Source organism: Ochlerotatus camptorhynchus, unplaced genomic scaffold, assembly GCF_037179485.1.
Source record: "Ochlerotatus camptorhynchus isolate MF236.1 unplaced genomic scaffold, CSIRO-AGI_Acam_v1.1 ptg000230l, whole genome shotgun sequence".
In the NCBI taxonomy this organism is placed as follows: domain Eukaryota; kingdom Metazoa; phylum Arthropoda; class Insecta; order Diptera; family Culicidae; genus Ochlerotatus; species Ochlerotatus camptorhynchus.
The window spans coordinates 1192533-1205208 of NW_027040720.1; the positions used below are offsets into that span (position 1 = coordinate 1192533).

The following is a 12676-nucleotide window of genomic DNA, read 5'->3' on the forward strand; positions in this document are numbered from 1 at the left end:
GGGAGATAAGTGAAAAGAACTTAATTTTGGGTTGTTTTGAATTTCTGTGTAGAACTCCTCTATCGTCGTTGCGCTGAACTTCTTCAGGTTCCATTTTCTTTCCGAATTCGACTTCCATCAAATTGTCCGTCGAAACTTCACCAACTTCCTCAACGACTTGCTCCGCTTCATACTTGCTACTCAGTTCTAGAAACATGGCGTCACACCTAACAGTGATCGTATCCAAAAAACGATACGCTTTACTCTCGCTGCAGTACACAACAAATAACAGCTTTCTCGATTTGTCCGCCATCTTTCCCCGTTTGACACTGGGAACCTGTACATACGCCTCGCAGCCAAGATCTTCAAATCCTTCATGTTCTGCTTACGTTTGAACCAACGTTCGAATGGGGTGGAGTCGACTGAACGAGAAGGCAAGCAATTCTGCAAGAACACTGCAATCATAATAGCTTTCCCCCAATACTGCTTCGGGAGCTTGGCATCGAGCAATATACAGAGCGCCATTTCCTGGATGTAACGGTTTCGTCGCTCAGCTACTCCGTTCTGTTGGGGTGAGTACGGAGTATACTCCGAACAAATCCCCTTCGACTTGAGAAAATTTACCAACTCCATATTTACATATTCGCTACCATTATCGGAACGAATTACCCGAGGTTTCTTCCCGAACTGCGTCTCCATCATTCTCACATATTCCCTGATTTTAGGTCCGCAGCTTCAGGTTTTTTCTCACCTGCTCGAATGGACCACAGAGGTCAGTATGGACCAGATCGGGAATCTCAGTAGAACGCCTCTCTGCCTTTTTCGGAAAAGCTTTCCTAGCAAGTTTGCCTTGCAGACAGCAGTCGCAAGCCAAACGTTCACCACAGTCGACAACTTTCATATCGTCCCCCAAGCTTTTGTTGACAATCTGGTTCACAACATCATAATCGCGATGACCAAATCGGCGATGCCAAGTGTATTGGCATTGGCATAACTTCGTGTGCTGCACCACACTCGAAACCATTGATCTCTGCTCCTGACGCAGAACATACATTCCCGCACAGCGGTCGGCAACAGCACGCACCTGCTTACTTCGATCGAGGATCTGGCACCCGTTGCCATCGAACAACACAGAATATTTTTTAGAATTAATGGTACTCACAGACACAAGACTTTCTCCAGTTGTACCTCCTCAGACCTTCCATTGCCGTCAATGCAACGAAGCAATCCACTACCACAGCCTTCCGGCATCGTCGTTTCACCGTTGGCCAACGTAACCTGTCCACCGGTTACCGAACAAGACGCCGCCCCCGCAGGAACAGCTTCATCGGATGCTTCGCTGTTTCGTGCCAGAAAACACAACGGAGATCTCGATCGTTGAACTTGATTCGCCTTTTGCTCCTTCTTAATCGGGGAACCTCGATTGTGCTTGTCACTGACATCCACTTGCTTGCTGGCCATAAACTTCCGACAATCTTTGCGGATCTTTGGCCTGGTCGATTCGGCATTCTTCGACGAAAACGTACGCAGCAGCTTATTTTCGCCTGACCCAGCACCTCGCTGATCTTCCCGCTTCTGAAACTCATCTGTCAACTTTTGCTTCACCAGATCGATTGTGATGTCGTCGTCTGGTCGAGCCTCTAGAGCAACCAGTAGGCCGTCGTCCGATTCCGGTAGGCTGCGCAGAATCATCGCCACCTTCAGCTCCTTTGACAACTCCAGATCAGCTCGTCCAGTTCCATACACGGCGAATGAGAACGACTCAAATTTGAGTTTAGTTCACTCATAATCGCCAAAACTGCAGGAACGCAGCGATGAGTAAATTTGATGTCACTGTATTCTTCTAATAATGCTCCTTCAGGGCATTCCAGCGCGCACGGGCACTCACAGCATTTCGGATCAGACCGATTTGGGTTTCTTCGATGCAAAGTCCAATCGTCCAATGGTTGCTTCCGCCTTCAAGTCGTCCTTCTTCCATCGATCCGTCACAGGTTCCGGCTTTGCTTCTTCGATGACCCACCAAATCACCTCCCGCGTCGGCAACTGTTCCATTCGAAATTTCCAGGTTATCCAGTTGTTGGTCGTCAGCTTCGGGAAATTGAACTTCTCCGCCATCTTTCAGCTGCACCTTGTGTTGCTGTGCAACCAAATGCAAAAATCTTTCTTTACGTTTGCGATTTTGTGTAACTCACTGGGCCCATAACCTATAGAGATTAGTGACGTTTAACGCACGCACACTAGCGGGGGCAACGCCGTGAAAAGTTGTTTATTATTTTCCTCTGGCTAACCTAAAAAATGTATGAAAGTAGATCTGTCAAAATGAGTTTGACATCGATTTATTATGTATTTTCCTCGGATATTCACTAACACGCTCTCACATATCGCACCAATACAATCAGACGTGAAAATCTCTATTGGCGTGATAGGCAGTGGGAATGTTCAGATACCGTGAATAAATCAAGAAACTATGCTTGTGTACTGCGTTTTATTGAACGTCGACTAACAAAAGATAGGTTCATAATAATATGATCTTCGCAGCAATGTTGCCAGTATTACCTCACGGTGTACATCATCCGCAGACAGTAGCGTCGTCAACAGAGATGAGCTATTTCGGGACGCCATACTTACGACTTGTCTCCGAACGAAAAACACACGCTCACTCCACCGTGGACTTCGAGCATCTCCTTTTAATTCACAATGTCACAATACAAAACAATAGTAAGCAGTCGACTGTCATCACGATTAATCGACTATTTTCCGACATTCCCATTTGCAAGTGGTGAGTGACCATCTAACGCATTTCATTCCCCGGTTTGTGGACTATAATAGGATGAGCCCGCATTCATCAGTTTGACATCCTGTGTTGGTTTGTTTACCTTTGACTAACAACGATTAAAGTGGATTGGCGTTTTTTAATGAAAAGGACCAAAAGATATGCTATCCGACTATGTTTGTTAAAAACATCTTGTTCTCTATAAAATAAAAAAAAAAAACCATTTAATACCACCTCCATATGTAAAAAAAGCGAGTTCAACCCAAAGGTGCAGCTCCCTATTCTCAGAAAAATGGGAGTCAACACCCGAAGATGCCATTCGCCATTGATCTTCAGTGTCGTCTGGTTATCGTAGTCCTCTTTTGCCATGCTGCTTATAATTGATAGTTTTCAAGAACCTATGCTTATCATTTTGCTCCATGATTGTGTGTAGCTTGACCTTTATTTCTGCGATGGAATTGCAATTAATTCATTTACGGTATGCGTGATAATGTTTGCACCATCGTAAAAATAAGGTTCCCTTCGTTCCCCAGTTTTCTTTGCATGCACATAACCTATAGCTCATACCGTAGTAGCAACAATCAATACGAAACTAACGATTTTAAATTGGCTCACCACTTTAGTAGCCTATTGGTCCCAAGCAAACGATTAACGTACCCTATTCTTGTCGATATTCTAGTACTACGCAATGTTTGTTTTGATTCGCTATGAAAGTTTGACAGATAAAATGAGGGGTTATTGGTTTTTCCTATGTTTCGAGGGGTGAATCGATTAGCTTGGGACCGAAGGGAGTACCAGAGCTGAGCCAAAAAGTTGAGCACGTTATTTCGGGACCTTCTAGTCTTAGAGTTACCTCTATGGTAGTAGCATAGAGGTAACTCTAAGACCACTGGGTCCCGAAGAAAATCATTATTATTTTTGGCTCACTCAGTACCAGAACAACGGTCCCAAGCAGTCCCAAGCTATTTCACTCACCCCTGCATGTTCTGCATGAATCCACACACCCCTGATGTTATCTGTCAAACTTTCATAGCGAATCAAAACAAACATAGTGTAGTAATAGAATTTCAACTAGAATAGGGTACGTTAATCGTTTGCTTGGGACCAATAGGCTACTAAAGTGGTGAGCCAATTTAAAATCGTTAGTTTCGTATTGATTGTTGGTAGTAGGCTGTGTATAAAAGAAAATGATTCACTTAGTCTGACAGTTGCACCATGGCGAAGTGGCAGCGTATTCGTGATTTGTCCCACGCGCAAAACTCGCAAATGACATTTCAATCGCCGTGGGAGTGTCCCGGTAGACCGTCAAAAGGGTTTTAGACCGAGAAAAGAAAGGACTACTATCCGCGAAGGTGGCCACAGGTCGTCCGAGGTCAGCTCGAGTTCCGAGGGTTATCGCTGCTATCATAAGGAAGATAAGGAAAATGGCAAAGGAACACGGGATCAGTGACTTTACTGCACGCAAAGGAAGATTGCGGGGCGAAGTCGAGGGCACGGAAAAAACTCACATGATTACCAACCGCATCCGGAAGCTACGAGTCGAACGATGCAAGAAAATCTTGAACTTCCTTAAGCGAAAAAATCCGGTAATCCTGTCGATCCCGTATCAAATTCCAGAACCGACCGGTATATTAGTTCTCTTCCGGTAAAAGACGTGGCCGACGAGCACAAGAACGTGTATCTGACCAAGCATCCTGCTAGCGTTATGGTGTTTGCATTGGTGGCTTCCGATGGCAAAAAAATGGACTCGGTGTTCATTCCAGAAGGCGACAAGGTCAACACAGAGGTCTACATCGGGATTTTAATTAAGTATGTTCTTCCGTGGATCAAAGAACAGTACGGTCCGAAGCCAAATGTTGTATTTCAACAAGGCACTCAGAAGTGGTTGCAGGAATATCTTCCGTTCTGGGCGAAGGATATGTGGCCGCCATCCAGCCCCGATCTTATTCCGCTGGATTACTCAATATGGCGCGTCATGAAGACCAAGGCCTGTTCTAAACGCCACCCGAGTACAGCAAGCCTCAGACAAACATTGACCCGTACCTGAAGAGAAATGGATCCAGACTACATTATTAGAACCTGCCGTGCATTCCGGAAGCGTGTGGAGGCCGTAATTGCAGCAAGTGGAAACTCGATCGATGATTAACATAGTTTAAGACTCTGAGAAACATCCCCCTTTAAATAAATAAAAAAAAACTCAAAAACGAAATTTTTTAGATTTTTTTAATTTTTGACATTGGTGCAAACATTATCACGCATACGGTACTTAAGCATATCACTGATGGCTATATTAATCGTTATTTCTTTTTTTCATTTTCAGAAATCAATCACTCTACCAAGTGCTAGACACCAATAAATTCTGTGATCCACCTAGCTAAACCTGAGATCGTCATAAACATAAGAAGCAAGAAACAGCGAGAACACGCCGTCGCTTTTTGTTGCTATAAGAAGATTGCCAACACGTGGTGACATCGGCAGTTCTCCAGCATCTCCCTCCTTATCTCTTCGCTAATAGGGATTTAATTATAATTACCCGTAAGGGTAAGTTTCCCCGGCAGTAATCACGCACTGGAGGCAAAACAATCCACAAATCTTCCCCAATCTGCCTTCCCTTCCGCAGCAAGGGAAGGTAAATACATATTTGCGCAAAGAGGAGCCAACGGGAAACGAAACGATGCGAACCGGCACCGCTGATAGGACGTCGGCTGGACGCGATCATGACCACCACTACCAGCAGCCGCAGCATGACGGCAATGACTTCGATAGGATTCCGCCAATCGTTGATGAACCACCGCCACCACCCGGTTCAGTCGATTCGCGACGGTCGAAGAGTGCGAACATCGTCATTACGACGGAAAGCAGTCCTCTAAACGTGCCGGTGGCAACCGATGGTGATTGTCTGATTATAAGGTGAGTTATATGTCTGCAGATGAATTGTAGATTAATCGACTTAGTGTTTGCGCGAGTGTTTCGAACTTATCAGTCCAGGTTAGTCCTAAAAGGTGCATTGTGTGACATAAGAGTATTATATGAACCTTTTGGACTTTGTTCTAGTGTGAATTTCCGGAGATGTAGATTTAAAGATTTTCCGCTCATTTTGATAGAAGAAGAAAGCTAGAAACGAAATTCTTCAAATGTCTATGTTGATGGTAGACAGATATTTAAAAATAGATAAAGCATGATGAATGATCGTAATACAATATTAACCGTGTATAATCTGTAACTCTCATTTACGCTTTACAACCATAGATAGATTCCTCGAGTCTGATTAGATAAACAACAATGTTGCTGAATCGTAATTCCAACACAAAGTGCAAGTGATAATAACACTATAAGTGCTATTTTCCCTTATATTGTGTAGGGTAGAGCAGAGAACTACTTCAGTCTAATCACCTATTTTGAGCCTATCGGGCAGAAACCATCAAATAAATCCGTGATTTCGGCGTTGTCAATTGTGCGTTTAGTATACGATACTGTAGTTCAAAAGATACCGAACGAAATCATTTTTTATCTTCAACCGATAGGCGTTTCAATGCGTTAGAACGAGTTGGGGGTCAAAAAGCAGTGTTAGATTTTTAACCATATCTCTACAATTTGTTACTCTTTACCAAATCTTACGATCAGTATGGAATGGTAAATAAATTTAGAAGGCATCTGCAGTGAAAACATTCTTTTGGTAGTCCATCAACAATACATTGATTTGATGTAAAAAATGTGATCAAATCTAAATTTTCATCAAGTTCAGCGAAAAAAAATCACACTGTTCAAAAGCGATTTCGCAGACACGCTCCATCCTAAATGGAATAATCGGCGGCTCTTCTGTGAACCTGTCTATCTGCATTTGTCATTTAATGTTCATTAATTATCGTTAAAATGTGTAAACAATTTGTATGCCAATTTTAACCGACGTAAATGTAGCAAAACTGCACAATCGCTAACCTTCGCTGACCTCCTCCGATTGGCGGAAATCGGCTTCTGGTTCCTTTTCGATGGAATATGGCAGCCGGTAGTGATCTGTTTTGACTGATTCAAGGTAAACAAACCAGAAATGGAAATCCGCGCACAGATAAGGATGTACGATTTGCGGGTAATTTACACGAAAATGAAGCGAAAATAGAGCTAAAGGGGAAGCTTACCGCAAAACATTTATTTCTGGGAAAATTTACATGTTTTCTACCATCATGAAAAACATGGACTCTAAACAAAATCCAAAGGTCGCATTTTACTTTTTGGGAGTTCAACTTTGCGCCGTGACACAGAATAATTAACAAAAAACTTGTTGTTTAGATTATTGATAGGGTTACGGAATATCAGTCTAGCCCCTCACTTCGGCCTATCAAGCAAATAACATATCCGTTCAGCAATAATACACAGTAGTAGCAACAATCAATACGAAACTAACGATTTTAAATTGGCTCTCTACTTGACTAGCCTATTGGTCCCAAGCAAATCGATTAACGTATCCCATTCTAGTCAAAATTCTAGTACTACACAATGTTTGTTTTGATTCGCTATGAAAGTTTGACAGATAAAATGAGGGGTTAGTGGATTTTCCTATGTTTCGAGGGGTGAATCGATTAGCTTGGGACGGAAGATAGTACCAGAGCTGAGCCAAAAAGTTGAGCTCGTTTCTTCGGGACTTTCTGGTCTTAGAGTTACCCGAGGGGGAAGACAGTGAGAAACTCAGAGCAATCCAGAGTAGCTCTGAGGAACTCTCTTGCTATCTGATGAACGGTGGTATTATCTCGATTGTTTTGACAGCGCAGCCCAAGCAATCACATTTATCGGAGTTTGGAACTCGCAGGACTTATTCTCAAGTACGTGTCCTCACCGGAGCTGGTTGCTGGAAGGTAATATCTGTCTATTCGCTTACTCTAAGCATCTGGATGCTCAGTACACGCTAAGATCAGATAACCCAAATGTAGGTTTACTTTACCCAAATTAGGCGTAAACTGCACAAACTCAGATATAGGTAAATTTTTTAACGCAAATATGGGTAAATTTAAGTCAAATTTGCATAAAAATAAATCATTTATGGTTCATAAGAACCCATATTTGGGTAAAAAAAAATAACCCATATGTGAGTTTGTGCAATTTACGGCCAATCTCGGTAATCTCTTTGTACCGTCTAGGTAAACTGATCTTAGCGTGTAGTATTAAGGTGGCAATATCAACAATCAATACGAAACTAACGATTTTAATTGGCTCACCACTTTAGTAGCCTATTGGTCCCAAGCAAACGATTAACGTACCCTATTCTAGTCGAAATTCTAGTACTACGCAATGTTTGTTTTGATTCGCTTTGAAAGTTTGACAGATAAAATGAGGGGTTATTGGTTTTTCCTATGTTTCGAGGGGTGATTCGACAAGCTTGGGACCGAAGATAGTACCAGAGGTGAGCCAAAAAGTTGAGCACGTTTCTTCGGGACCTACTTGTCTTAGAGTTACCTCTATGGCAATATCCTGTACAATTTCATTATCACTGCAAAACGAAAAGTGTCCTCCAGAAAGCTATCGCCCGTGATTTAAGAAAATAGCCAAAACCTGTATGACAAATGCAACGGAACAGTTTCTGATTGTAAATCCTAAGTTCTCACCAGCAGCAGTCCAATCACGACCCTACCAATTAATTGCAAGTTGAATCCATTGCTTGGTCCAGTATGAAGTGGAGGCATTCCATGAACCTCAAATATTGCATCCGAACTAAAATTTGCATGGTCAGATTTCAAAGTCTATATGTCGCAAATTAGATCAGATCCCAAGGCAAACCAGAGTAGCTCTGAGCAACTAGCTCTGAGTAAAAGAGAATTTGAGAGGTACTCAAATGAAAGCCGTCTTCCTCCTCGGAGTTACCTCTATGCTATAATCGCATATCAGTCCCATATGGATTTTCGTCAATTTTAAGCTAACAACGCTATCCACTATCAATTGGCATCTACTTTCATATTACGTGATAAAACTACGGGCTTTGATAATGAAAAATGTCAAAACAACATCAAGTCAGTTTGTCTCATTAAGCAAAGTAATCGCATATCAGTCCCATCCTGAAATTCAATCGTCCATAGGTCGAGTTACAGTTCTGTTTTTTGGATCGCTATATTTTTCGCTGATATAAAAAGCTATCTTCATTGCAACTGATTTCAACTTGAAAAAATATCAATTAATTGACTATGATTTTTCAATGGGAATTGCACTTCGTAACTCAAACTGCCATTTTCTCAATGTCTACTTTTTCCATATGGGACTGATGTGGAATTATAGGCAGTTCAGTTCTCGCGTAAGAACTGATGACGATGAATGAGATAGTGTTGATCCAGATAACATAAATCACGAGCCAAATAGATCCATCTCACGACCACACACATAACGAAATGTCAAGTCAAGTGATAGCAAGCCGAACAATGCATTAACTCCTAAGTACCATTGACAGATTCTCTTAGTAGATTTTCTCTTTGCTTCCCTGCGACCATGTATAGACACTTCCTGCAATTTTCAACCCATAGTTCGGTTAAAAAAGCTATTATCTAGCATCTAATACGGTAAGAAACGGATTTGTAGGCAAGTTAAAGTCTGGAACGCGCAAAAATTGGTCAACTTCAAATTGGTGTATTTCTGTTAAAAATGCATTAAAAAACCTGAAATGCTGCATTTGGAAGTTGAGTATATATACAATGGTTGCTATGATGAGTTTTCACCGTTTGCTCTCCAGTTTTCAAAATGACGTCCAAGCAAGAGGAGCAGCGTGTCAAAATTGTGCTCGCGCAGCAAGAGAATCCGACGATCTCACACGCCAAGTTGGCAAAATTTCTGAATGTGACCAAATCGACCGTGACAAACGTTTTAAAAGTGTTCGGGGAGCGTCTGTCGACCGCCAGGAAGCCTGGAAGCGGTGGCAATCGTAATCCGGACGTGGCAGCGACGACGAAGAAGGTGGCGGTAAAATATAAGCGAAATCCTAACCTCTCCATCCGAGACGTCGCTGGCAAGCTCAATGTCTCCCATACTACTGTGCAGCGGGCCAAGAAGGTGAAGGTGGCGAACCGAGATTACAAACAAAACACGTCGGCAAAAAAGCGGTCCCGAAAGCTGTATACGGATCTACTCACAAAGTTCGAAACTTATGCAAAGGCGGATTCAAGCAGCTTCCGGGACAGGAGTTTTATACCACATCAGGAAAAGGGAAGGTGGCTGAAACTTTCAAAACCATCAAACTACCGAAGTTCTCGAAAAAATATCTCGTCTGGCAGGCCATATGCACGTGTGGTCTAAAAACGCGGCATTTTCATTACTACGGGAACCATCAATCAAGAGATCTACGTCCAGGAGTGCCTGAAAAAGCGGCTGCTACCATTCCTAAAGCAACATAATAGACCCATAGAGGTAACTCTAAGATCAGAAGGTCCCGAAGAAACGAGCTCAACTTTTTGGCTCAGCTCTGGTACTATCTTCGGTCCCAAGCTAATCGATTCACCCCTCGAAACATTGGAAAATCCACTAACCCCTCATTTTATCTGTCAAACTTTCATAGCGAATCAAAACAAACATAGTGTAGTACTGGAATTTATACTATAATGGGGTACGTTAGTCGATTTGCTTGGGACCAATATGCTAGTCAAGTAGTGAGCCAATTTAAAATCACTAGTTTCGTATTGATTGTTGATAGACCTGTGCTGTTCTGGCCGGACTTGACGAGCTGACACTATGGGAAAAAAGGCAATCGAGTGGTACGATGCGAACAACGTGGTTGTGGTACCCAAAGGCCACAACTCTTCCAACAGCCCAGAACTCCACCCCATTGAACGGTAATGGACCTTGGTCAAACGGAATCTCAAAAAAAAAACTAATAAATCCATGGAAAACGAGCAGCAGTTTAAATCTAACTGGCGTTCGGCGGCGAATAAGGTCCATGTACTGTGCAAAATGTAATGGAAGGGGTTAAGCGGAAGGAACGGCAGTTCGGCTTTGGCAAACCAAAAGAATAAACATTTTTTCCTTTAAATATATGAATTGAACTACCAAAAGAAAAATAAGAAGATTTTTTGTGATATGAATTTTGACTGAAAGAAACGATTTTTTGTCGACCAATTTTTGCGCGTTCCAGTCTTTAGTATTCTTCTTTGTTGAGCGTGCATAAGGGTCTAACCATAGAGGTAACTCTAAGACTAGAAGATCCCGAAATAACGTGCTCAACTTTTTGGCTCAGCTCTGGTACTCTCTTCGGTCCCAAGCTAATCGATTCACCCCTCGAAACATAGGGAAAACCAATAACCCCTCATTTCATCTGTCAAACTTTCATAGCAAATCAAAACAAACATTGTGTAGTACTAGAATTTCAACTAGAATAGGGTACGTTAATCGTTTGCTTGTGTTGACCCAATTTAAAATCGTTAGTTTCGTATTTAAATTGCTACAGTTAACGGAAGCTATTTTCTGAAATTTGTCCAATACAGTGCTGTAACAGGTTGTATTGGCTATCAAAAGTAACAGCAAACGCTCCTAGAAAGGTTAATCCAAGTGAAAATCGACGAAGAGAATCGATCATTGCAATTAGACCCTTTTGAAAGCTCACTGTCGATGTGTATTGCATAAGCAATTTCAGTTTGACAGATGGTCAAACAAAGACTAAAGTCGAGTCTCGTTATATCGAAAATAAATTATTGACAGTGCAACCACAGACAAACAGACATAACACTGGCAATTTGTTCATCGAACAAGCATTTAACCACAGACAAACAGACGTAACTCTTGAAAAAGTTTTTCTTGAAAACATAGTATCTCAAAATATAGGACCTCAGTAACGACATCTCTCGGGCTTCTCGCGGAAAACAAGCTTGCTCGCTAACTCGCAAACAATATTGCATAAAAGTTCTATAGAATGTATAGAAACGTCAAAGTGATCCGATGCCAGCGCTGCGGCGAGTAGTTCGCGGAACTGATAATATTCAAATCAACCGTTAAATGCGTGAACGAAGATATACAATGAAGTGTTACGTCTGTTTGTCTGTGATTTAACGGTCAATTTTAAATGTTTCTAGTTGGTAGTACCTCCACCTGTGACATATCCTTTAAATATGTATTTTCATGTATGTATTTCCGTCATATATCGCATGAAACCTCGGTTGATTTGTTTCGTGAAAGATGAAACTATCAAAGTTAAGCGCTCTTTGACTCGTCCGCTTCACCGAAGCTTGAACGAAAGACGAGAGAAAGAAAGACAAACAATTACGGCAAATATATAAATTTAATTAAAATAGTAGGGGAATGTGTATAATGTCGGCCTAATTTCCCCCAATTTGGGCCCATAAATAAATTCAGCAATCGACTGAATTTTCAATAGCGACCAAAAATATTCAATAGCAGATTTTTAGCGATGGGCCAATCTTAGATCCATAGGCCAGCATTAGAGCCATTTACCCTAAATACCGATTTTTTAACATTTGATAATCGTAGAACTTGTTGCTTTGCATCCTGACTCTCAACGGTTTTCCGAACCTTGTTTTTCAAACTGAACTGGAAACCGAAGTCGTCTTCCGTTGCACAGTGGGGATTTTGGTAGCAAAAAGGCTTGAAATAGTCTGCCGCTCAAACCACACATTGTAACATATAACTTCCATTGGAAAAAATGTCAAGAATATTATTCTGCGTATTTTCAATGGGCGCACGCGGTGATAAGTGCATGTGTTGAGCCTATTTTGCCCCAAAATCCCGTATTTTCTGTAGGTCTGTCCCATTATGATACTTAACTGATTCAAATAGTCACTACCTTTTATCAGAAATGGCCAATTTGTCTTCTAGTAGTCAGCTTATGACTTTTAAAAACTATTGATAACATTTATAGGAGAGCATGGGGTCAAATAAGCCAGATATTGTAATAAAATATAAAAGTTTTCGGAATTTAAACTCAATATTAAAAAAAAGAGATGC

The 12676-nt window shown here is 41.7% G+C and overlaps 2 protein-coding genes across 2 annotated transcripts in view; both read left to right on the forward strand.

Moving 5' to 3' along the window:
- Positions 1-12676, forward strand: part of Det (Deterin) — a 434366-nt gene that overhangs the window by 358740 nt on the left and 62950 nt on the right. The window lies entirely within an intron of this gene.
- The window catches only part of Rift (Riboflavin transporter), a 37993-nt gene continuing 30728 nt past the window's right edge, over positions 5412-12676 (forward strand). Inside the window, exon 1 of the mRNA XM_065225508.1 lies at positions 5412-5662. Within this exon, the coding sequence (XP_065081580.1) occupies positions 5427-5662 (236 nt within the window). The 5' untranslated portion in view covers positions 5412-5426. The remainder of the gene's footprint in view (positions 5663-12676) is intronic.